This window comes from Poecilia mexicana, unplaced genomic scaffold (assembly GCF_051168715.1).
Source record: "Poecilia mexicana isolate PSO_F unplaced genomic scaffold, ASM5116871v1 scaffold_12, whole genome shotgun sequence".
Taxonomy (NCBI): domain Eukaryota; kingdom Metazoa; phylum Chordata; class Actinopteri; order Cyprinodontiformes; family Poeciliidae; genus Poecilia; species Poecilia mexicana.
Genome location: NW_028263381.1, coordinates 16329597 through 16355717, shown reverse-complemented (window position 1 = coordinate 16355717; position 26121 = coordinate 16329597). Strand labels below are relative to the sequence as shown.

The 26121-nt window shown below is 38.1% G+C and overlaps 1 protein-coding gene across 1 annotated transcript; it reads left to right on the top strand.

Moving 5' to 3' along the window:
• Window positions 1-1004: 1004 nt before the first annotated feature.
• On the top strand, window positions 1005-24124 carry atp2a2b (ATPase sarcoplasmic/endoplasmic reticulum Ca2+ transporting 2b). The gene is made up of 23 exons (XM_014972841.2): window positions 1005-1662; window positions 1960-1977; window positions 2070-2152; window positions 6652-6756; window positions 7663-7801; window positions 14103-14183; window positions 14864-14949; window positions 15642-15797; window positions 15920-16061; window positions 16290-16456; window positions 18037-18125; window positions 18230-18332; window positions 18417-18548; window positions 18644-18763; window positions 19413-19631; window positions 19706-19829; window positions 19922-20133; window positions 20223-20443; window positions 20536-20738; window positions 20866-20951; window positions 21035-21168; window positions 22040-22157; window positions 22243-24124. Exons 1-23 carry the CDS (start codon window positions 1545-1547, stop codon window positions 22513-22515), a joined length of 3129 nt encoding a protein of 1042 aa, XP_014828327.1. The 5' UTR covers window positions 1005-1544; the 3' UTR covers window positions 22516-24124.
• Window positions 24125-26121: the final 1997 nt, after the last annotated feature.

Genomic DNA, 26121 nt, shown 5'->3' with positions numbered 1-26121 from the left:
GACAATGTTGCTTTGCAGAAACATTTGATAGAAACACAAATACAAGAAAAGCAATCAGTGTACATATTTAGCGTATTGTAGCCACAAAATAAGACTCTTACCAAGTACTTTTGGTAAAAAAAAAAATCTCCCCCAAAAAACAAAACTAATTTAGTAAATGAATATAGTGGGACAAACATCTTTATTTTCTTATTAAAAATATACTAAAGATATGAATGTGAATTTCTTTTTGTTGTTTGTCTCAGTGTCTTGGCTTAGCAATGACCCAGCAAATTGCATAGTGTGTAATCTGACTCTCACCTTATAAAAGTTGGGTAAAGTCCATCTCCCTCAACCACAAAAGCTGATCCTGAAAATAAACGGATTTCAGTATTAAAATTCAGTCATACACTAATTATTTTATGCACACTATAGTGTTAAATATAAATTTTATGATAGTCTGACATTAATATATATATATATATATATATATATATATATATATATATATATATATATATATATATATATATATATATATATATATATATATATATATATATATATATATATATATATATAATTCACACTGTCTCAACAAAGAAATAAATTTAGCAAATTTAATAGATTAAAATATGAAATACTCCCATCTATTATTTGCATACTTTAGGATGTCATAGCAGTGTCAATTTAAAGTGAACAATTTATCAAATAATTAGATACCATTATAAACTGGTAATAAATAAATAAACATGAGGCCTCTAAATAATTTATCTAACATTAATTTCATATTTACCTTTGTATTCGTTAAATGATAGTGTATCAGTTAAACAACCTAGTCCGTATTTTAGATATTGTTAAAATTAACAGTGTTTTGTCTTAAAAAAAAAATCAGATCATGAACGCTATCTGAGCAGTACACGGCTATGACGCAAGATACAGCCCAACGAACAGCAATCGCATCGTGGACAGAGAAAGTAGGACGTCCGGTTTGTTCAACCAATGAGCAGATTCCACATGCGGACACTGAACTCCGCATTCGACGAAGAAACGCGATTGGTGCCGATCGCAACCCTGGTGATTCCGCAACACACAGTCTGGTAGCGGGCGAGAGCAGCCGAGCCGCAACTCAAACACATGTTTAAATTATCCATTTAGAAAGACTGTTTTAGGATTTACCGACTTTAAAACGAGTGGACGAGAGCGATAGTCTTCAACTGGTCTGGTGCTGGTATGGATTCTTGTTAAACGGTCTCACCAAAAAGCTAGCGGAGCACAGCCGGCGATTTCAAGCTGAGGCAACGTAGCTTTAGCTTGTTAGCTTCTGGTTAGCAAAGCGAGCCACTAATTCGTTCGCTCTCGGCGTACACCTGCGTCCCACGCTGTCCTGTGTACAACTACCTGACAGCTTACGCTCCTGACTGTGGACTTTGGCTCCAGTATTTCTCTCCGTACTCGTTTTTCTTTTAAACGCGTGTGGGAACACCGGGTGGAGGAACAGGACCGAGCCCGGTTAAAGGTTAGGAGCAGCGGGAACAAGCTGTGTCCTCGAGTGGCCGTTCACCATGGACAACGCACACACGAAGACGGTGGAGGAAGTTTTCAACTTTTTCAACGTAAATGAGAGCACAGGTCTGAGTTTAGAGGAGGTAAAGAAACAACGGGAGCGATTTGGACCTAACGGTAAGGAGCTAAGCGTAATGTGTTTATTGTAAAACAAGAACAGGCTAATTACCCGGCTCATGTGTGGGCCATAATGTAATGACAAGCCAAAGAAAAGGGAAGCTTGTTGATGTCACAGTGTGATGTTGAAATATTGTGAAACATCACATACGTTAATGTATTGGCAATACATTGATTTGCTGATATTAATGTGGAGTGCTACCAACACACTCAATACCCCGCAACAAGTAATCACATTTAGCTAATTGCCTTTCCATCTCTCTCCCTTGCGGCGTCGATGGGATGGTTGTTCTGCAGAATTACCAGCAGAAGAGGGTAAGAAGACAATTTGAAGATCTACACTAAATTTTCTATCTTTCAGATCGTTTTAAAGAAATCCTTAATTCACGAATCTTCATTCTTGCTAGGCAAATCCCTTTGGGAGCTGGTGATTGAACAGTTTGAAGATCTGCTTGTGAGGATCCTTTTACTTGCTGCCTGTATATCCTTTGTAAGTATACCACAATTTGATGTTCAGTTATCTTACCCGGGTTATAGTTCTTTGAACCTGTGTTCTGAGAACTATAGTTGGATCGGTTAATGTAAACAAAAGCAGTTTATCCAGGATTTCATGTGTGAAATCAAAGCTGCTGGTCAGTATGCTTCATTGACATTTACTACCCACACAATAACAGTTTGCACACATAAAGCAACCATTTTGTACTCGGATGATTGTATGTATTAATGCATTTAGTTATTTTCTAAACAGTTTTCCTTATACCTGATATTCATTGGTAGTGATTCTGATTCAGTCTAGTTGTTGACTTTTATGGAATATGAGTGATTACAACCCTTGATGAGATCAAATAACTGATAATCCTCCTTCTTGAAAATATTAAGTAAACATAAACATAGCTATATGTCCTTTAAGCAGCCTGAGTACATAATAGTACATTTAAGTTGCTAGTTGACATAAAGGGAATGAAATGACTCCCTGGTGGGTGCTAATTGATATGTTGGCATGACATGTTTTTGCAAACTGTTTTTTTTTTCCCCTTCTTTGTTTTTTACCCAATCAAGTGTGGTAAGAAACACACTTGTTGTATTTATAGTGCAGCTGGTGTTTTACAAGCAAACTTGTAAAACATTACCTGATCGAATACTTCAGAAATCAGGGCAACAGGTTAGTTTGCTCAGTTTGCTGCGTGACCATTTCATGCTCACCCATTCCCGATTTGTGCCTGTAAAAATTATTCTGTGCCTATTGACTTCAATCATCACCTAATAGTTTCTCTGTCATTTATTAGATGTTGGATGTTTAGTTTCTTGGTCATTCGGATTATTATAAAAATAATTAATTGACTAATATTGGCTTGTTTTACCTTGCTAAACTGACTGTCAGTAGGATATATATTATTCAATCCTAATTAATACTGGAACAGTATAAAAGCTGTAAATATATAGCATTTAACATTCTAACCTTAATAATCAGCAGAGTTTTCAGCAGTAGGAATAATTTTTCTAACATTTTCGCTAATACCATGAGTGTTTTTTAACCATATTATGATAAACATGTCTTTGAGCAATCTTCTGCTTGATGGCGGTCTTCACTAAAACATAGATTTACTAACATACTACAGTAATTGACTTTAAAACGATGGTTTTTGAAACGGGTACACGTCACCTCTAAGGGACGGTATGAAATTGCAAAAAAACGCTGAAGTAGCTTTACTACCAATGCAAAGATTGGCCTTTCTCACACTTTCAAGCCATTATCAGTTTATCAGTAAAGAAACATTTTCTTACTCATCTATCTGTGGCATATGAGAAAAGGAAACTGGTTTATATTACAACATGAGCATATTCATATCCTCAAAACATGAGGATATGAATATGCTCATGTTTTGAGGATTTCATTTCTTTTTTCATTCAAAGAAATGGAAAAAATGACAAGAAAACATTAAGCCATATTAGTATCCATTACTGCCTTCTGACTTTGAACCTTATTCGTACCTCCTAAAATAATCTCATTTTATTAAAATAGTTTGAAAAATTTAAAACTGGTTGGATTTTATCTACAAAATGTAGATATTGGTTTGGAACAATATGAATTAGGCACAATGTAAACAGGAACAAAATGGGTGATAAACCTAACGTTAACAATTTGAGTCCCGCCCTGCTACCTTAACAGTTTTCCCTTTATTCACTGGCTCTACATAGTTTGTCAAATTGAAGTAGTAAAGTGTGTGGAGATGTTGACTTGCAGGTTCCAACTCCCTGTTTCTACACTCCGAGTGTAATCCCTGCCCCTCCACTCTACTATATCTGGACATTGGCCAAAAGTGAACTGAGGACTGGCGTTTCCTCAGCTCATTCTGTGCAGTTCTTCTTCAGATGTGTTTTCTGGGCTGTTTCTTTTGTGAGTCACTGAGGCAGAGATGATTTAAATACCTAGTGTGCTTTATTTAATGACTCTGCTCTGAGTTTATTGTGTTCGTATTGGATTTAATCGTAAGCAACCAGCACTTCAGTTAATGAATAGCTGAATCTACTGACTATATATGGCTAGCAACACTTGAGGGAAGTGCAGGCTGCCGTATGACCACGATATAACTGAGATGAGCGCTTCACTATTCTTCACTATATAATTTTTTTTATTCTTCAACCCGTTCCTTAAATATAGTAATTTCCTCATAGATTTTAGATTATACCTCGGAAAGAGCTGTGATCTAGTGCAAATCAGACAAGAAGCATATCCAGACTCTTCTCTGGTGACACAAAATGACAGGAAAGCAGCCGTGATAATATAGAAGTGGATGTATCCACTTTAGCATCCTTCAGTACTGATTATATCTTTCCAGTAAGCAGCAGGTTATGTCCTTGGATGTCGGAGAATGAAACAAACTGATTCCTGAAAGGTCAGTTTAGTTTATGATTTTAATGTCTGATGTGCAGAATAAGAACTTCACATTACTGATATGTGATAAAACTTCACATATCAGTTTTATCATATTGTATTTACATGAGAATGTGTTGTGTAAATACAGACGTGAAGCCAACACATGTTTTTAATCTGCTGTAAGCCTTTTTATCCAGAGAGTGAGTTCCAGCTTGTTTCGGCTGGTGTTTAAATCCCATCACAAGGATGCATCATAGGAGAGGTTTACAGCAGTAGGATAACCGATGGCGTTTCAACCAAGTGAAACAAGTGGTTTTCTTTCAACCAGCTAACTGGCAGTGTGCAGCAACAGTTGGTGGCAATGCTTTTTACTGCTTTCTCTGGATTATCTTTAACAGGAATCCAGAGAAAGTAGATTCCTTTCAGACTAGTAAAGGGCCCAAGCCTGTTTTCATCATTAGTTAATCACGTCACTTAATGCAACGTTGTAGTGTCAACAGGTGTAATGGATCGTGTTTGTGTTTCTGAGTGAGTGAGTGACACTTCCCAGCGTAGTTCCTGTTGAACTCAGTGATGCATTTATTTCCCTTCAGCCATTTTCAACTCTAGGAATTGGCTGTTGGCTCTATGGCTTAAAACATCATCACTCATTAAGGCATAGAACAATCTTTGATTTCAAAGTCTATGAGTTGTGAGCTGTATTTTTGTTTGCTTTTAGTCATCTCACATCTGCAGAGTCGGTTTCTTAACACGACGGTACATAACGATAGTTAAATTATGTACAAATGTTCATATTTCAGCTCTGTAGAAGAAACTGGCAAACAAAATGTATAAAATGATACAAATAGAAACGGGATTTTAAGCAGGAAAGTTTAAATAGGCTACAGTAGGAAAAGACTCAGGCACTTGACATCTTATTTGACACATTCTGCTCCTGGCACAGATTCTAAAAGAGGAGATAGTAGTTCCTGCTCTTTTTCTCACACACTTGGCCCAGTTTGTAATATTGGCAAGAGCAGAAGCTGCTTGATCTTCATTTACATGTTGCCCTCCTCTAATATCTTGCAGATATTAATGGAAGTTAAAAGACAAGGTTTTGCTTGTATGGCAATGAAAGATGATTAGTGACATAGTGGACTCTCCTTGCTTCTTTATTTTTTAACATCTGGCTTCAACTTTCCCCTAAATAAACTGCATTTGTGTTATCAATAATTGACAAAAATGGTTTAAAATCAATGAGATGGGTAATCATTTAAGCAGAAAAATGGGGTAACTTTACAACTGAGTTTTCTGTGAAAGATGTTACATTTTGATTAACATGGAAGCATAGTTTTCTTTCTGCTACAATATAGTCATTCTCTTATGTATGAAGAAATGTACATGACACTTTCAAATGTTAGTTTTGGATTTTATCTAAAACGAGTTTAAGACAAACAAGGCTCTTGTCCATCAAAACGCATCAATAGTCATTGACAGTGGTTGAGACACTGCTGTCTCCTCATGTTGTCAACATTGAACTCACCATGGAGTCAACTTCCAACGGCTGACCCAGCGTACAATCTATGCAGGATTATGTAACTTCTGTGTTGGACACAAAATCTATAAAAGAAATTCAGTGATGTCAAGTTATAAACAAATCCATATTCCTAGAAGCCCTGCTAACTTGTTCTATAGTCAGTTTTGAAATCAGTGGTATTTTGTTTTCCCACCAGATATGTTTAGAAAAACATATCCCAACTTCAAGGACAGTAACCTCAAAAGCGATTGGATTAATTTAATGTAGGGTGAAATAAAAAAAAAAATCTAAATTTTCTTTTTCACAAATATATTGCTTTAGATGATAAAAGATGGGGTCCTGAAGAAAGAAATTGTTATATTGTCAATATAATCGAAATTTCTTCCTATTTGCATGTCGCCATATAACCTCAATTTATTGCTTAGTGCTGCATTTTAATGTAAAGCACATATTTGTTGTTGCCATCCTGCAGGCTGTAATGGTGCAGATTATGCTAATGTCTCAGGCCACAATGTTCAGGGCTCCCGTGGTCTCTCATTTAAACTCTTTTACTCTGCATTTCATTTCTGATCCATTCTTTCCTTTTCACATGCAGGTTCTGGCCTGGTTTGAAGAGGGAGAAGAAACAGTCACAGCCTTTGTGGAGCCTTTTGTTATCTTGCTTATTCTCATAGCAAACGCCATCGTAGGAGTCTGGCAGGTAAACGCACATTACATTCTTATTTCTGATGCGCCGAGTCCTAATTTTGTTTCATACTTATTACAATTGTATATGAATACTCATACTGTTACAAATTGACTTAGTTGGGTTTTTGGTCATCTAAAAGTGGGAAGCTGAAGTAAGCTTTATTGTAAAAAATTCACCAAAATATTTTGATACAGATTTGGTATTAGTAATGGTTTTTTATGTGTATTATAACTGAAGAATAAATAGTTATTATAAAACAGCTAAGTCTTTTAGTAATTACCATACATATTTTTTAGCTAACAAGCTAATTAAAGATTAGCCATTGTGAAACTGCTGCATTAATAAAGATCCCTGTGGAAAAACTCAGAGCCAGCAGGATAATCCAAATAGTTCAAGTAAAATTGTATTCTGGATCAAAGACGAAGCCTGGTGCGCCAGTGGATTCCTCCAACTTTGCCTTGTGAAGTTAATTTTAGTCTTCGCTTATTAACGAAGAGCACTTTATGTATGTTAATTTATGTTTAAGTGGTAAGCTGTATTTACCCGTTTAAAATAACCTGGGCAACCTGGGACCTTGCCTGGTATAAATACTGGAAAGAGGCAGGCAAAAAAAGATTTGGATATTTATACTGGAAAGGTTAAACAAATAGCACTTTGATGTAAATGTGTGATTAACCAAAAATGAAAAAACAATAAAATGTCACCTTGTCACCACTTGCATTGCTCTATCAAAGATTATTGTTTCAATCTTCCTTCCTTGTTTGCAGATTTTCTGTTTTGAATGTTTGTAAAGTGCTACTCTGAACAATTCTAGTACTTGGCAGAGAAGTGTCATTTCTGACTGATCTTGTACTTGGCTTTAGTCTTGTGTGATGTCTTTCCACCTTTTATTAAATATAAATCATTTGTACCCTTAAGGAGCGAAATGCAGAAAATGCCATTGAAGCTTTGAAGGAATATGAGCCAGAGATGGGGAAGGTGTATCGCCAGGACAGGAAAAGCGTCCAGAGAATCAAAGCCAGGGACATTGTGCCTGGCGACATCGTAGAAGTTGCTGGTAAGATTAAAATTTTACCTGTAAATTAACAAGTTTCTAGTGTTGAGGTTTTTCAAAGTGTGAAACAGTTGCAGATTCAAAAGTGTCAACATTTTAGGCCACGTTGTTTTTATGGTTTTAGGTCTTTCTAAGCAATGGAGTAGATTTTTTTTTTTTTCCAGCTTAATGAATGAAGCATAAAGTAACACAATGTTGCCCCTCCCCCATCTGTTGTTGTGCACTGCTGGTCAGTTGGATGAAATGAAGGTCTTAAACTGCTCTGTAGTTTATTTTGGCGGTGTGGAGTTATTTCCAGACATGAATAATTAGTCATAGTGTGGAAACTAATGGAGTGCCTCCCACCACTCTTATTAAGGCAATGCTGTTTAAAAACCACAGTTGTCAAGCTATGTAGTTTCTCTATTATACAACTGACTGTAGGCAAGTTGTCCTAGCAGATAGCCTGAGTGATTATCCAAATAATATCAGATTGTTAAACTTAATCTGAGAAGAGCTGAAGAGCAAAAAATGTTACTACTGCACAATATCCACTTAATCTGCTACCAAATTTAGCATACTTTTATTCTAAATTTAGGTCTATGTCTGAAAAGCAAAATATTAATAGTAAACTGCGGATTTTTTCTCAATTTATAATATAATTAGTATCTTATTCTGGCCAATGCCGAGAACGTGTAAATGGCTGTGATTTAGCACACTGCTCTTCTTGGTGACCTTACAGTGTTCCAAATTCTTTCCAAAGTTTTTATGCTTATACACATAGTGAGTGAGCTGTGGACTTATCTCACTCGTTCCTCTGATGCTTTTTAGGATAATGATTATTCAGTACATGTAAAGAACTACAAGAGCAAAGGCTCACTCTGTTCCTGACCATTTCTTGGCTAACCTCAACTCGAACTGGGCCGCAAATGTTTATGGCTTTTGCGTCACTACTCCCCTTTCTCTGGTTTTCCAATTTTTTTTGTTTGGTTGTTGAGGTCTTCTTTAACCAAGAAGCTTTTAATCTTAGACTGACATTTTTTAAAATCAAACTCCCTTTGATTGTTTTTCTTTCCATGAAAATAGATATTTCCTGACTTTAATTTTTAATTTGCTCTGCTTAAAATAATGTTTTCATTACGGTCTGACTAACTTTGAACTGTTTGGCCTCCTTCCAGTTTCTTAAAGCCGAGTACTCCAAGTGGTTGGTCCTGTTGTTTTTAGGTTTAACAGGTTGTAAGTGCACCACTGCCTGTAAGCACATCAGTGTGCTCTTCAGTAAGCAGTAACTGTAATAACAATTTCCCGGCATTATTATGTAACCCTTCAGCAACTAATAGATGCATATTTTCTTTTCTGAGTCAGTAAACATTCCTCTTCAGTAAACATTCCTCTTCTGCTTAACCTTTTGAAGCCTAATAAAACATTTTTGCATTATGATGCTAATCTCTCAATCATGTAAAGACGGAGATCTAATCTGATTATATGTAAACGTTATTAAATGTTTGCTTGGGTCCTGATGTAAACCAGCGCAGCTAACTGGAGAAGAGAGCTGCCTGCAGTGTTTGTCAAATTCTTCTACAGTAATTGGTGAAATTCACACAGACAGAGTATGTCAACATTGCATGGACAAATAGCTGATTGAAATTCTGCTGGTATCAGCTTAGGCGATCGACGGAATCCACTTTGATTCAGTCTGTTGGGAATTAAGTTTAAATTTTCAATTTGTACTCGAGCCAAAAATGGATCAAAGCTCAGTGTTATCACAAATTCAGGTATCTCTACTGTAGTGACCATGTGAGTTATTTTCCACAGGTATGTGTCTTGGCTTTTTTTCCCCCACTTTATTTGTGCAATAGGTTTTTTGCCACTAAACAAAAAATCAGCACTGTAGTATCAGCAGTGCCTAATTCCAAGAACAAATCCAGAACATGTTTCAGAAAGACAAGAAATAATAATAAAGTGCTATTTGTTCTTTTTTGCCTACATTTTTTAATGGTGTCAGATTTTGTGCCTTCACCTTTTTCAACGTTTTGTATCTCAGCCCTTTTCTAAAATGGATCAAGTGTATTTTTTGTTTCCATCAAAACTCTAAACACAGCAACCCCTAATGAGAAAAATGCTTTCTTTTATTTCAGCAAACATATAAAAAAATACAAAACTAAGGCATCATATGTCTTGAGCTTTTGCTCAAGGCTTTGTTAATGTCCTGTTGGTTGGAATTACAGCCTCAAGTCGTCTGATTATGATGCTACAAGCTCAGTATACCTGTCTTCGGGACAGGTGTACTGAGCTTAGCAGAACCTCTTAAGTTTCATCAGGTTGGATGGGGAAATATTGGTTTTTGGTCATTTTCAGTTCTTTCCAGACAAGCGAAATGCAGTTTAAAGTCTGGGCTTAGCTAGGCCACTCTTGGACATTCCCGGAGTTGTCCTGAAGCCACTCCTCTGTTCTTCTGAAAGATGAATCGTCTCTCCAGTCAAGAATGCTTTGGAGTATGTTTTCATCCAGGAGGTCTCGGCACATTGCTTCATTCATCTTTCCCTCTATTTTATCTAGAGCCAGAAATGTGCTTTCCTATTTGGTCAAGTCAGTTTACCAAAGGTGGACTGAATTATGCTGTAAAAATATCTCAAAAATGGTTAGTAGAAGCAGTATATGCCTGAGCTCAACTGTGAGCTTCATAAGAAAACACTGTAAATGCTTAAATCCATATTATTTCTTTATTTTTATTCTTGTTTTTAAATATTTATGGGAAAAATTGTTAATGTGTTGCTGTGTGTTGAGGATGCTTAATGAATGCACCGTGTTTAGAAATGACGATAGTTGACATTTATGAATCTATCTGTGCTATGTGGTTATAAATGTAGCACAAAGTTGCAGACCTTCTAGAGCATTTAGATTTTTTTTTTCCAATGTTGCATCATTCAGAACAGAAAAATGATGAACTAATGAGTCAGTGGTGTAACAAATTATCGGAGGCCACTAATGTTGAGGTTTTACTGCCAGAGACTTTCTGTAAAGAGCATGTCCCCAGATGCCTCCTAGCTTATTTCTTTCCCACCAGCGGTTGTTTACTTTGTATCCTTGAGGAAATAGTTGTTTGCACAGCCTGAATCCAAACAACAGAGACAAGAGGACCTGGATTAAAATTGATTTAACCAGATTAGCAAGATCAGTACCAAACTTTACTGCCTTTTTATGACATAACCTCTTGTCTAGCTTAATTTTTTTAATGCTTTAGATTCACAATTTCAATGATGATTCTCATTTGTTTTTATCTGATATGGGATCTCTCTGTGATCGTCACTGTTTAATATGCTTGCAGGCACCTCAAATGGTTTTTCTTTCTTTTTTTTTTATCAAAATAGAATCACTGTTGCTGCTCTCTGCCTAATATATTATTGCAGCAGAAATACAATATTAAATTTGTGGATTGGTATTATTTGTTGGCAGAAATAACTTCTGCAGGGAAAAACTGCCTTTGCCTTTGTTTCAGTTCTATTTTCTGTCTTATTATAGCCACACTTTTGTGTGCCAGACAGGATGTAATGTGGAGAAACGACATTTGTTGTTGTTTTTAATAGGTTGGGCTCCATTAAGTTGCTCTGAGTTTGAAAAGGTCATCAAGGTTTTTTTTGCTGCCTGTTTTCCATGACATTTAAATCCTTCGTTAAGAAAAAGATGATCACAATATGCATTTTCACATGGTGTTTGCAAACTACATCATGAAAGGCTCAGGGAGCAGGATAGGTTTTAGTCTAGGTAATGTATGCACCTCCTTAAGCTGTCTGATTTTCACTGCTGAACTGTATTGAAACCAAAATATAAAAATCAATTTTGTTTTGAGTTAATGTTCAAATTTTAATTCTAAAACTGTGCAGATTTTGGAGTTTTCCAAATGTGTGTGTGTATAGAACGAAAACAGTTTTTATTTCACCCACTTCTCCATCCATCCCTGTTCTAGTATGCATCTAACTATTCCTTCAACTATTTTTGCCTATACTTTCTTCCATTTGATCTGATTCTGTCTATCCATTTTGCCATTTTAAAAGTGGCTTAAAAGGACAGATAACTCCCAAATCAGAGTCTGAGAATTTTTTTTTGTGGCTTAAATAAAGTGAAGAACTCGGCATCGGGCCTGGAAGTCATATCAACCATTTGTGCGCCACTCTTTCTTTGACTACCCTGACTGGTACAACGAGGACAGCTCCAGTGTTTACAAGCCAGTGGAAGGTTTCTCTTTAAGTGCAAGTAGCCTGACATTTGTCCCTTACTCAGGGGAGCGGAAAATGCAGATAAAATCCTTTGTTCACAAGGGAGAAGGAAAGGCCCATGTTCCAGAGGTCATTCACACTCCCATATATGAAAAAATAAAACAAGAGCTAAAAAGAGCATGCTCTTTAAGACCAAAGGCAAAACATCTCCCATGTGGAGTTGAAAATTAGGTCAGTGCAGAACGTTTCTGTGCAAGATTGCAAAAATAATGTCATTAACTTTGTGGAAAATTAGTCATTTTTGATAATTTGCTTTTTCAGAAACAAGTTTTAAACCACTTTTAGAAGCATATTTTTAATTTCGAGCTTTTTATTTTTAAAGTTAAATATGTCGCTGTATCTTAATTTATGGATGTTATAAGCGAGATTTATTTGCCTTTACTATCTTGTCTGGCGTCTGAACCATCCTGATTGCCGGTGGAAGTGGGTTAGTCCACTTACTGTGACCCTATTCCCAGTATACCCCAGTGGATGGAAAATTAGCAGGGTGTTCTTTTTTTTTCTCTACTGGTAAGAGGATTTCTAATTAGCCACTTTTTAGTGCGAAGCTTCCCACAGGCTTTGTTTAATTTTTCCAGTCGCCGCTGTGCCTTTGTCATCTCCCTTCCCTCACCGTCCTGTTTTGTATTTTCTTAATTTTTTTATTTTATTTTTTTTAAGGGATTTATCAGGGATGGAGAGAGTTTGACAGTACATAGTAAACCATCGATGCCAAAATAAGGTAGCACAGCCTAAAACATGAACGTCCATGAACGTCATTGCGGAGGCAACACATATTACAGTAGTACCATTTTGAAATAAATAGGTGTGTAATCAAGATCTCATTTGTTTACTTATGCTGGTTTCTCATTAAGTATGTTTTTCTTACTTAAATCCATGTCTTCTTGGGGAAAACGAGCTCTAACAATCTTCTGACTGAAACACAATCACACGTCACAGTTTCTATTTCAGCTCATCTGATGGAGTGGGATATCCTTGGTTGAAACAGATGTTCTTAGCCTCTCCCTCCCCTCCAGCAGTTCCAGCTGCATGTCTTCAAATGATCAAAAATAGTTTTCCCATTTTTGGGCGTACAGTTTTAAGAAACTCATCTGAACCCCTTTTTTCTTTCTTTCCCTGCAGCCCATTCTCTCTTCCTCTCCTCTCAGATGGGCACAGCAAAGGTTTACATGTCTGTCACCACTCTGTACTGTCCACAGAGCGTGCTCTAAAGAGCCTCTGAGTCATTGCTTTTATCTTCACCCTTTCAAGCTGTGTGATGTCTAACTGAATGGAAAATATCTCTGGTGGAAGAGTGGTGGTTTCCGTTCTTGGTTTCTGTGAAATCTTCTATAAATATAAGCCATCAATAATCAAAATGGTGGGCTCAGCTGTATATCATTCATGTGTCTCTTATGGATTTGATCTTTTTTTTATCTTTTAAGTTTTAATGTTTTTGTTAAGGAAAACGTTTTTAAAATGATAAAAGATGCAAGATTAACTCGGACCACCACAGCATTTATCTGTTTGTAACTCAAACTAAGCTAGAAGTGAAGCCAAGGGAAGTTTGAGAACAGTTTAATCTTTCAGGTCTAATAAACGTCTGCAGCTTTATTGCTGCTTATTAGGTTTAAGCAGAGCTTGAAATATGTTGTTTACGTTTATTTTATTGAGACTTGCTGGAGCCTTTTGTGAGGGGAAATAGAACATCCTGAAGTGTGTCATAGCCTTTTGCAGGGGATGAGTTAGTCATTAATAATGCTGAAAACAAGACTTTTTCCTGATCTGAGCAACAATAACTTTTGATTATTTCTCTAAAACACCTGTATTAGTAGTAGCTGCTCAATTCCTTGTTTTGTTAGGGGTTCGATTCAAATTTAGGGTATTACAGTAATTCACATTTTGTTTGAAATGAGATTCTGCCACAGTATTGAAATATAGAATTTTGTCATTGAAATGTCTGGAAAGGGTTATAAAATACTGTTTATAATTCGGATGTCTCTCTTTTTATTTACTTGATGAATGCAACTCAAATTTCAAGGTGCCAAAAGTGTCATTTCTGTCCACAGTTGGTGACAAAGTGCCTGCAGACATCAGGCTTACTTCTATAAAGTCGACCACCCTGAGGGTAGATCAGTCGATTCTTACAGGTAAAGTCTCTATCCTCACCTTTTCAATTTCCTTTTGGTGCACTGTGATTTGTCAATCTCTTTGTTAAAATGTAACTATATGAAATGTATTTGTCCAGTGTGTTTATTTTGACTTAATGACACATGACAATCAATGAGACTATAGAACAGAAATTGGAATGTATTTTAAAAATCGTCCTGAATTTGTGGGTGGATCATTTTCCTGTGAAGTTGGTGAAGAGGGCTAGGAGAGGATAGTGAAGGATGGCTGATGTTCGGGAGAAGTAGCGAATCAACTCTTTAAATCTCTCGTCTTGCTCCGCTGCCTTAATTGGTAGCAAATTCCATGGGATATTTTAGTGTTTGAGCTATTTTTCTCCTCTCTTTGCTTCCCCATTCATGGCCATGCCGCCTTTCAGACGCTCTCTGTCTCGTTCTGTTTGAGCTTTACAATTCACGCACAGTTGATTATGCCCAAAAGCGCTCGCAAACTGTGTGTAAGCGCACACTAGATAAGGCCTTTGAAAGGCAGCACCAGGGCAGTATCTGATACTTGTCAGGTTCGCTCAGTCAACTGCTAAGCCTTTTCCACACTTCTGTTTAAAATGTCAGCCAGGCACCATTGTTACCTCTTCATGCTCTGCTGTGTAGAAACTCACTCTGTTTCCTGTTCTCATAACTCTCGTTTCGCCGTCTTGCAGGAGAGTCTGTATCAGTGATCAAGCACACAGATCCCGTTCCAGATCCACGAGCCGTCAACCAGGACAAAAAGAACATGCTCTTTTCTGTGAGTGACTCAAAAAGATTTTCTTGTTTTCCATTTTATATATTTCGACTACATTTAGGTGCCATACTCTTCCATGTCTTTTAATCTTTTTTTTTTTTTTTTGTCCTGTTGAGCCTTTTTTGCATAATTTTTTTTTTCTGAAGAGATACAGTGATTTACAACACAATTCACAGGGATCCATCTTTTCCTAAATTTGTCACCTAACCACAAACCTCTACATATTAATGGGATTTTATGTGAAAGGATCTTGATACAAGATTAAACAATTATCTGAAAAGTGTGGTGTGCCTTTGTATACAACCCACCTTGTAGAACCACCTTTGACTACAATTATTACTGCAGGTCTTCCCAGTTATATTTCTACCATCTTTGAAAACCTAAAGAAAAAAATAAATCTTTGCACATTCTGCTATTTAAAATAGCTTTGACTAGGCCAAGTTGAGAAACTTAAGCCAAGTTATTTGTTTAGCAAAGTCGTCATTCACAGCCTCATGTCTTAACCGCTTTAACATGACAAAAAGTGACAATATGTTTGTAGTTCATTGTATATGAATACATTTTTTTTTTTTTTTTTAGCTCAGATTTTTTACGTTTTGACATGTTAGCTACTTCTAGTAAACATTTTACCCATTTTGCAGCTCTTTAAATGTCTTGGTCTGCTAATCCGTGTGTGCACCGCTCAACCTCAACAGGGCACCAACATTGCAGCAGGTAAGGCTGTAGGCGTGGTGGTGGCCACAGCCGGCAACACAGAGATCGGCAAAATCCGAGATGAGATGGCGTCCACAGAGCAGGAGCGCACGCCCCTGCAGCAGAAGCTGGATGAGTTTGGGCAGCAACTATCCAAGGTTAACAAATCTCCATTTTCCAGTCAATTCTAATTTGGATCATTTAAATTTGTGCAAAATACACTGTATTCATTCCGTTTGCTCGTAATCATCTTTAAAGCTGAGCTACTGTTTTATCACAGGTCATCTCACTGATCTGCATTGCTGTTTGGATCATCAATATCGGGCATTTTAACGACCCGGTCCATGGAGGCTCTTGGATCCGAGGTGCAGTCTATTACTTCAAGATTGCGGTGGCTCTGGCAGTCGCTGCTATTCCTGAGGGTAAGCCGAGTCACACGGATAATACAGCATATCTAGAATTATTTTTGTTCTTTAGACATACAAAATACTGCTGCAATTTTAGTTTTTTTATATAGACTATATATATAACAGGTTAGGATATAAAGCAATAAAGGAAAGCCATATTTTCTTTCCCAGAGTGAGATATTTTTCCTCACTTTAAGCTAAATAACACTCTTCCCCTGAACGGACCTGCTGTAACCACTCTAGGTCTGCCTGCTGTCATCACTACCTGTCTGGCTTTGGGAACGCGCCGCATGGCCAAGAAGAACGCTATTGTCCGCAGCTTGCCCTCCGTGGAGACCCTCGGCTGTACATCTGTCATCTGCTCTGACAAAACTGGGACGCTGACCACCAATCAGATGTCTGTCTGCCGGGTAAGAGCGCCAGTTTTTCAGAAGAGAGAAAAGTCCTTGGTGGGTTTCACAGTTTCACTGCTCAGGAGTCGGCTTGACAGGCACCAGCAAACAAGAAATTGGACAAATGCTGAACAGTGTCAGTCGGTTACTTAGTTCTAAAGTTTTGATTCTCTTTCAGCACATTAGCAGGCAAATATCACACGAAAATGAATATTTAACCTTTATTTTAGCTCTGCTGATCTGCACGGTGGGCCGAGAGAAACTTACGTTTGATCAATAAAATGTTTAAAAACTTTTAAGATGAAGATAAAAAGTAAGATGTTATTGTGAAGTTTAAAAGGGGGAGAGTAGGATACATTTACAACCTGTCCATACAAAAACGTGTGTGTAGCAGCCTGAACCACAAGCACACTAACATACCAGTAGCAATGTTCTTATGTTTGTGAAGAAATGGTGCAGCTCTTTTCTCTACAGAGTAGCTAAAATTAGTCGAAAAATAATCAGTTTACAGCTTTTGTTTGAGCCTGAAAAGGGCATCATTTAATTTCACCCAGTTCAAGCTGGTCATGCGAAAGTATAGCATTGCAAATGAACACCCTTTTGTACAAGTGGTGATGTGTTGCAGGTGATGTTTGTCTGTAAGCATCCTCCTGGGATTAGCAGCACAGTGTGCATCGCACATTAAAGTATTTGAGCGAAAACAGAAAATGAGATGTTTTCCTTTCCTTCATCCTGTGTTATTAGCATAAATATCTTCATATCATATCTGCTTGTTTCATCTTGTTGGTTGTTGCTTAGCTAAGTGCACAGTTCTCCATTTCAATCCTTCTATATTTCTGGATGCGTTTTTCTGCCGCCGCCCCTCCGCTCCAGCAGAATCCTGATCAGCATGCAGTAGTTAGTCAGCAGCATAAACCAGTTGAGTTGCATAACTGACCTTGTCTCTTTCTGCCTTGCCTCCATATCTGCATCTCTCTCAAGTCAGTAGTGCTCACATAAAGCCTTCACATCATTTTAAATGAATATTTTGGCTTTCATCTCTGTTCTCTTTCAACTGTAGTTATTAGAACCACCAATTTGACTGCTGGGTAAGATGCTGTAGCTTGAAGTACTTCAGGCTCAAACAGTTGCAGAATAATCCCCTAAAATAGTAAAATAATGGTGAGATATATATATATATATATATATATATGAATGAAGAGTAATAAAAAACTCTAGCATTGTCATTTTGTGGATTTAAAAAGATCTTTAAAGGGTTCTTTTTAATTGTTTCCTCCTAAGGGGATTATAATTTTCTACTGTTTATTCTTGGACCTGAATGCCACTAAGAAGATTGTACCCAGGTGCCTGTAAGATGACATTTATAAACCTGACCCACCACAGTGTTCTTTATATGCTTTGGATCAGGATTTTACTGTTTTTTTTAACACTGTTCAGTGTTGTAACAGGCTGCCCCCTGCTGGACTAAGATTAGAATTGTTTTTTAAACAGTTTTGACATCCGCCTAGAAGTTGGATGGTGGAATAAGTAAAATATCAAGCATTTTTGTCTCAAGCAGTTTTCAACAAAAAAATTTGGTTTGTTTCTTGTGTTTGTAGATGTTTATTATTGATAAAACCGAGGGGGATCACTGTCCGTTAAAGGAATTCACTGTCACGGGCTCCACATACGCGCCAGATGGAGAAGTGTGAGTATTCAGTGCCTTTTAAATGTCTGAGCTCAAATAGATGTACCTTCGGCTAACATGTCTAGTACTTTCCCTTACTTTTTGTGCTTGTCTCATTTCTTTAGCTTTCATAATGGCAAACCAGTAAAATGCTCCCAGTATGATGCCTTGGTTGAGCTGGCCACTATCTGTGCTCTCTGTAATGACTCATCACTGGATTATAATGAGGTTGGTGATTGTTTTGGATGTTTTTCTGTTTTTTTAAATTTTTTATTAAATGGTTTATCACTCATCAATGTTTGTTCTGTCCAGACCAAAGGTGTTTATGAGAAGGTGGGAGAGGCCACGGAAACGGCGCTGACGTGTCTGGTGGAGAAAATGAACGTGTTTGATACAGACATTAAAAACCTGTCCAAGGTTGAGCGAGCCAATGCCTGCAACTCTGTACGCAATCTTTAACCCTGTATCTATTGTTTTCTTTTGTAATGGTTTAAAATTAACCCCCAGAATTCTCATATTTGTCTTTTGATTTATCGCAGGTGATCAAGCAGCTCATGAAGAAGGAGTTCACTTTGGAATTTTCCAGAGACAGGAAGTCTATGTCCGTATACTGCACTCCAAATAAAGCACGGTCCTCTGTTGGCAAGATGTTTGTAAAGGTAAAAACTTCTCCTATTGAAGCTGTTATTCTGAAACGAAGGTGGTGATGAGTATTTTCAAAGGCTGAATTTGTGTGAGACAATGAAATGCAGTTTAGAAAAATTTGTATTATCAAAATGCATTCCCTTGCTTTTAGTCTTAATGCGTCATTTCAAGCTTCTGTTCATTCATCACTCCATCCATTCATTTGTCCAGGATCTGTCCATCATCACTCCATCTGTTTTGCTGTTCATTCATCCATTCTTTAGTTCTGTCAACCCATTTGTCCTGGATCTGTCATCTATCTGTCTGTCCATCCACTTATTCATTCATCCATTCATTTTTCCATCCATCCATTCATAGGCTTTGTTTTGATCTTTCATCCATTCATTTGCCCCTTTTTTTTCTGTTGAGCATTTAGCCATGTATCCATTCACCCACCATCTGTTTTCTGACCTTCATTCTTTTTCCCCAGTTTGTAGTTCGGATGAGTTTTTGCATTTAAGTTTTACATTGCATTTTTAAAAGACGATTAAAAAGGACTGAATGCTGGAAATGCCTACAATTATTAAATATAACACCTGTAGGAATCTGGAGACAGACATCTTTTACTCGTAACAAACTGGGATTTCTTGTCCATTTCGCTATCTTAACCATCTTTGTTCATAGGGTGCCCCAGAGGGAGTTATTGACAGGTGCACACACATCCGTGTCGGCAGCAGCAAGGTGCCGATGACCCCTGGCATCAAGGAGAGGATCATGTCTGTGATCAGAGAGTATGGGACTGGCAGAGACACTCTGCGCTGTCTGGCTCTGGCGACGCGTGATAACCCTGTAAACAAAGAGAACCTCGTGTTGGAAGACTCTTCTCGCTTTGTGGAATACGAGGTAAGAGGGGAAGATAATCTGTACTTTGTGTTTTATTTATTTTTTCTAAAGTTTTATCTGTGTTCGTTTTTCAGACTGATCTGACGTTTGTGGGCTGCGTCGGCATGCTGGATCCACCCAGAGCGGAAGTGGCTGCTTCCATCAGGCTTTGCCGACTCGCAGGGATCAGAGTAATCATGATCACCGGAGACAACAAGGGTAAAATCTACAAATCGCAAAACTGCAACGTCTGAAATGCTTGACTTGTGGAAAGTCTCGCTGATTAAACGTTGCGTGTCTGAATGTTTCAGGTACGGCAGTAGCCATCTGCAGACGTATCGGCATCTTTGGGGAGGAGGACGATGTTTCCAGCATGGCTTTCACTGGCAGAGAGTTTGATGACCTCTCACCTGCCGCACAGAGAGATGCTGTGGTCAAGGCTCGCTGCTTCGCTCGCGTTGAGCCAGCACACAAATCCAAGATCGTCGAGTATCTGCAGTCCTATGATGAGATCACAGCTATGGTAAGAAGGAGCTGTTCCTCCAGTTTTCTGTTAATAGCCGTTCTAGAAGATGTTTGCTGACGTCGTGACTGGTTTTGTGTTGGGTTCAGACCGGTGACGGAGTGAACGACGCCCCTGCTCTGAAGAAGGCTGAGATTGGCATTGCCATGGGCTCCGGAACAGCTGTGGCCAAAACGGCGTCAGAGATGGTGCTGGCTGATGATAACTTTTCCACCATCGTAGCTGCAGTCGAGGAAGGCAGAGCCATTTATAACAACATGAAGCAGTTCATCAGATACCTCATCTCCTCCAATGTTGGTGAAGTTGTCTGGTAAGGATTTTGTGTTAATATGCTCCCAATTCTCCATTTAAAACATTTTTTTTCCCTCTCTCGTATAACTATGATTCTTGATGTGGTTGCAGCATCTTCCTGACTGCAGCTCTGGGTTTCCCCGAGGCGCTCATCCCCGTTCAGCTCCTCTGGGTCAACCTGGTGACTGATGGGTTGCCCGCCACCGCCTTAGGATTCAACCCCCCTGACTTGGACATCATGAGCAAACCTCCACGAAATGCTCGGGAGCCCCTCATCTCCGGATGGCTTTTCTTTAGATACCTTGCCATTGGATGTAAGTTAGGACTGTATGGAAAGTCAATCCTTAGCAAATCCATGCTCCATATTTTAATGGCACACCTGCCTGTTGTTGCTGTTTACCTTAAATTTTCTTCAGCAGCTCTTTTGTGTCGTCTTAAAAGGTTACGTTGGAGCTGCTACTGTTGGCGCCGCTGCTTGGTGGTTTGTTGCTGCTGAGGATGGACCAAGGATTACCTTTTACCAGCTGGTAGGTGTTAACCCTTTGCTTCTCAGTTCACCTCATTTATCTGCTCTAAAGTCTAATCTTTCATCATCGATCACCTCCTACAGAGCCATTTCCTGCAATGTGGCCCAGAGAACCCCGACTACCAGGGTCTGGACTGTAAGGTTTTTGAGTCCCCTTACCCCATGACCATGGCCCTGTCGGTGCTGGTTACTATAGAGATGTGCAATGCCCTCAACAGGTTGGTCTGAGGAGTCCATACAGACATAATTACATTTGTGTAAAGATTTGTGTGCATTTAACCTTATTTAAAGTAGATCAATCCAAAAGTATCCATACGCTTGAAACATTTCCACATGTTTACATTAAAACTACTGATATAAGTTTATTTTAATGCCATTCTATGAGGTTAACCAACCACAGCGAGCACACCATTGTGAAGGGGAAGAAAAGGGGAAATGGTTTTGCAACTTTTTATTTAATCTGAGATGTAGGGACTTTGGAGAACTCCTTGCATAGCGGCTCAAGTTTGATAGTGTTTCTGAACATACATTTTCAAGTCTTGCCAGAGATTTGCAATAAGGCTTGTTCTACTCCATCTCTGGCTTTGTGTTTAGGGTCTTTGTGTTTTCCAGCTTTAAACAAGTTTTCTGTAAAAAGAAAAAAAATCTCTGCATTAGCTCACATCTTCACATTCATTCACACGTATTGTAAATTTTTAGACGGTGTTATGTTTTGCATTTTTGGCTAAAAGGTGCATTGTGTCCTCATCTGACCCATAAATATTCTCTAACAAACCTCAGGGGCCCTTGGAGAACAGCTGTATTTGGACTAAAAATAGATTACTAATTTAGTGTAATCTGAAGCCAGTTTGTTGCACTAGACTTTTTTTTAGGGGTCATTGAAGCAAAGGGGGAGAATAAAATTCCTCACCATAGTTTTTAGAGATTTATTTGCAAGTCTGTTTCATAAAGTCTCATAAGGTACGTTGAAGTTCGGTGTTGAAGGGTACAAATGCTATTGCGAGGCGAGTTTTTATGCACGAGGAGAACGAAGCTTGTCCAGCCAGTTAAAGTGTTTAGTACAGATCTCGTTTTGTTATTGTGTCTCAGTGTGTCAGAGAACCAGTCGCTGCTGCGGATGCCTCCCTGGGAGAACGTTTGGCTGCTGGGTGCCATCTGCCTCTCCATGTCCCTTCACTTCCTCATCCTCTATGTGGAGCCGCTTCCAGTACGAAATTTACACAGTTGTATCATTGCAGTTTTAAAGCCCTGGCAGTGTATTTATTGTTGAATTCTTCGTTTCTCTTCTGCAGATCATCTTCCAGATCACCCCTCTTAACCTCACCCAGTGGCTAATGGTGCTGAAGATCTCGCTGCCCGTCATCTTGCTTGATGAGCTGCTGAAGTTCGCTGCCAGGAACTACCTGGAGCGCAACAGAGAGCTGGAGAAGTTCCCCAGCTCCAAAGGCTGCTGCCTGTTTGCATGTATGGAGGGCATCTCCTGGCCCTTCGTGGCCATTTCCCTCCCTCTGGTCCTCTGGATCTACAGCTCTGACACTAACCTGGCTGACATGTTCATGTCCTGACTGACTTGAGCACAACCTCAACTTTTTTTTCCATTCCCTCCCCTCTCCCTCAGCCCCCAACTCCACCCCTCACCCACTGCCATCACCTCCTTTCCTTTTCTCCTACCTTCCTAATTGTTCATACCTAGCTAGCTAGCGTGTGTATGCGTGTGCGTTTGTAGAGTTAGAGTTGTGTGTGCGCGTGTGAGCTTGTGTGCACGAGAAGGACCAACTGTAACTCATGAAACGCAACAAATAATATAAGAAAAAAAGTTAAAATTTAAGTCGCCTATTCGAGGTGGGTCAAGACTTATGAATGACTGAGGCTTTGAAGTGACTCCCATAGGGTTGGACTTTGTTGCTGGTTTAAGAGCAAATATAGTGTTGCCAGTTGTTTTTTTTTTTTTTTCTTTTTTTTTTTTTTCCATTGTCAATTTTGCCTTTAAGGTATGTTTTAAATGTTAGGATTATCTGCATTCTGCCCTACGTCACTACTGTTAGAGAAGTTTTCTTTAGGCTCCCCTTCTCCTGAACACGTTAAAAAGTAAAGATATCAAATAAGTTGATCTGTACAGAGATTGAACACTATTTTATGCAATTTTTTTTTAAATGGCTTTGTAAATTGTTTAACCAGCGTGGCTTAGAAAAACCGCCTTGATTTACTTTCTGTTAACCATTGTGTCTTCAGTATAAATTCAAAACTCTCTGAGAGGACAAGCTCCATTCGGCAGACAAGAAACAAGGGAAAGGTTTGGGATGCTCGGCTTAAACAAAAAGGAAAAACAAAATCTGAGAAACAAAAACAAAAAAAAAAGCTGCATGCCCTGTGACCAAGCATGAACTGTATGTGGTTTCTCATTTCTAATTTAAATGTGTACGCCCACCCCACCTTGTTAAAACGTAAATAGCTTTGTGGATTTTATTTTACATTTTTTCTTTTTTACGATATTGATTAAAAATGAAGTCGGTTTTTCTGCACTGGGCAGAGCACAGCTACCTCAGTATGATGAAAAATGCTTTTTTTTTTAAAAAAAATTGTTTTGCTCATCTCAAGATGCTTTCCCTCGACACGTCTTGCTAAAAGATAACATCTGAGGTGTGCCCCCTACTTGCTTGTGCAGAAAACGAAGAACATCTTCCTTCCCCTTTAACTTTTTTTTTTTTTAAGGATGTGTCTTATTTGTATTGATTGTGACATTCTTTAACTTAATTTGTTGTGGAGACAAAGCTGGGTGGGGATGCTTTATGTTGTCTTACCATTTCCCTAGTGTTTGATTCAAAGGACATCAAAAAAATATCCTACAATACTAATACAAGTTCTCCAAATGAACCTTGATTGCAGATCAAAACCCTAAATGTTTTTTTTTTCTATAAAAAAAGAAAAAAATACACTCACAATGAACCCTTTGAATCAAGTGTTTTCTGTCTTTATTTATGTTTGAGGCTCATGGTTATTACATTTCATATCCAGTGTTTTTGTATGTGCATATATTACTATAACAATAATTTAGGAAAAACGAATGCTTTGGTTTTTCTGAGTACAGATGTTGGATCCGATCCTTCAGTAATTTGCATTTGTGGATGTTTTCCATGTGTGAAAAACTCAACTAAAGCATGTTTTTAGGTAGAAGCCTGGTTGTTCTCACTGCCTGTGTTTGTCTTAACAAATGTGTGCTTTTATTTTCTTCAATGCCTTCCATTGGCTCCCCTGTCATTAGAGTGAGTATCCATTTCTTACATCAACTACATACTGAGCCTTCAAAAGTACTCGAACCCCTGGAACTCTTCCATATTTAGCATGTTACAACTACAAACTCTACTGTATTTTCTTAGGATTTTATTTGAAAGACCAACACAAAGTGCATACATGCAAAGTGGGAGAAACTGGGTGACATTATTGGGTGACATTTGGACACGATTTCCTGCACTAGATGCTATTTAGGGATATCAGAATAAAGAGTGGCAAGGATAAATGCATGTCACATATTTAACACTGTAGTATCCCTTCTACTTTGTTTCTTCGAATAGCTATGTTGCATTTAATCGCAATAAAAATACATTGAAGTTTGATTGTAACATGATAAAATGTCAAAAGTTCAAGGTGTGCAAGAACTTCCAAGGCCCTGTACATCACCACACACTGTCCTATTGAAGTATTTCAAGATTTTTCTCATTTAGATGTAATTTAAGCTAGGATATCTTCATATGTAAACATGCATATGCAAGGAAGTAATCATGCCATCATTTCACCACATCTCACTTTTGTGAACTTCACTGTGTGCTGTACTTTTCACCTCTGGACACTTGCTTATTATTCACGTTGTAAAATGTTCGATTTTCATTCGGGCTTCACATACTAACTGTTTCTCTCTCTTGTTTTTGTTTTCCTAGGTCAGTTTTCATGAAAGCTTTTGGCAATCAGAGCAGAATAAGAAGCTGGGAATCGTCTTTCCACAAAGTGTGCGCTCACGCATAATTTCCCTCACTGCAGACACCTGGATGACCAGCAGCACACACACACAAACACACACACAGGTGAAAAGAACACTGTTTTCAGAATGCATACAGTTATCCTGCTAGTTGTCCCTTTCGCCGCCAACTTATAACAATAAAATCCCCGCAGTGAGTCACACATCCCTCTGTGTGCAAATGCTAAATTAGGACGATAATCCAGCTATATGTGCAGGGACGTCCTGAAACGCTCCCCTCCTTCTGAATCCTCCTTGCATGAAGACGTTCTTCCATTGGTAGCTCGTCGGTCGCATTGATCACTTTGCAGAAAAAGTGGGTTGAATGGTCTTAGCTGTACATCGGTGTACAAAAACATTCATGCATGCGTTTCAGCTGTATGTAGGCTTTACAAATTTGTATTTATAGATTCTAATGTATAATACTCTAATGACTTAAAGAGCGTTTTAAGAAAGATAAAGAAAAGTTGTAAAATCACTTTTTATTGTAATGGTTTGGGTCATTTGCACAATGTTGGACATGAACGCCTGATTCATGCTGAACTTGACTGTGCTTAACCTTAGCGTTTTGCTTTTGTTTTTTTCTAATAGTATCTTTTTTTATCCCATCACTTAATGTGAGAATACCACTCACTCTGCCAGTTAATTTCATGAATTAGCCAATAGCATCTAGGTTAGCAGACTGTCGCTCATTTCTCAGTGAACCTGCAATACAGCTCGTTTGATTTTTCTTATTGCCTTGACATTCCTATAATTATCTATCTTTATCAACTGCTGTAAAACTGTGATTTAATGTGAGGAACCCTGTATGGTCTCCTCCTGACACCTGGTTGAAGAACAATATTAACCATATGTAAACGTCAATCATTACTGAAGGCTGATAATGATTGTACAGTACATACATTACTGAGGTTGTGATTTCAGGTAAATAAAATAATCTAGTATTTGATTTGTTGTCTTTTTATTTTTATGCCGCCAATGCCATATTTTTAAGGGGAAAACGGATACATTTATTGTGGCACTTGTAACAGTTGTGATAACTTCAATAAATTATTTTATTGACTTGTCAGAACTCACTCTGAAACATACCGGAAGTACTGAACCTTTAATTTGTGTACATTCGTGATTTATAAAATGAAGTCACTGATGCTATTTCCAA

Excerpts from the sequence above, each read along its gene's own strand:
- atp2a2b (XM_014972841.2), top strand. The coding sequence starts at position 1,545 with ATGGACAACGCACACACGAAGACGGTGGAGGAAGTTTTCAACTTTTTC. Across the intron at positions 15,798-15,919 it reads TTGGGCAGCAACTATCCAAG|GTCATCTCACTGATCTGCAT; the intron begins GTTAACAAATCT and ends GTTTTATCACAG. Across the intron at positions 18,333-18,416 it reads CATCACTGGATTATAATGAG|ACCAAAGGTGTTTATGAGAA; the intron begins GTTGGTGATTGT and ends TGTTCTGTCCAG.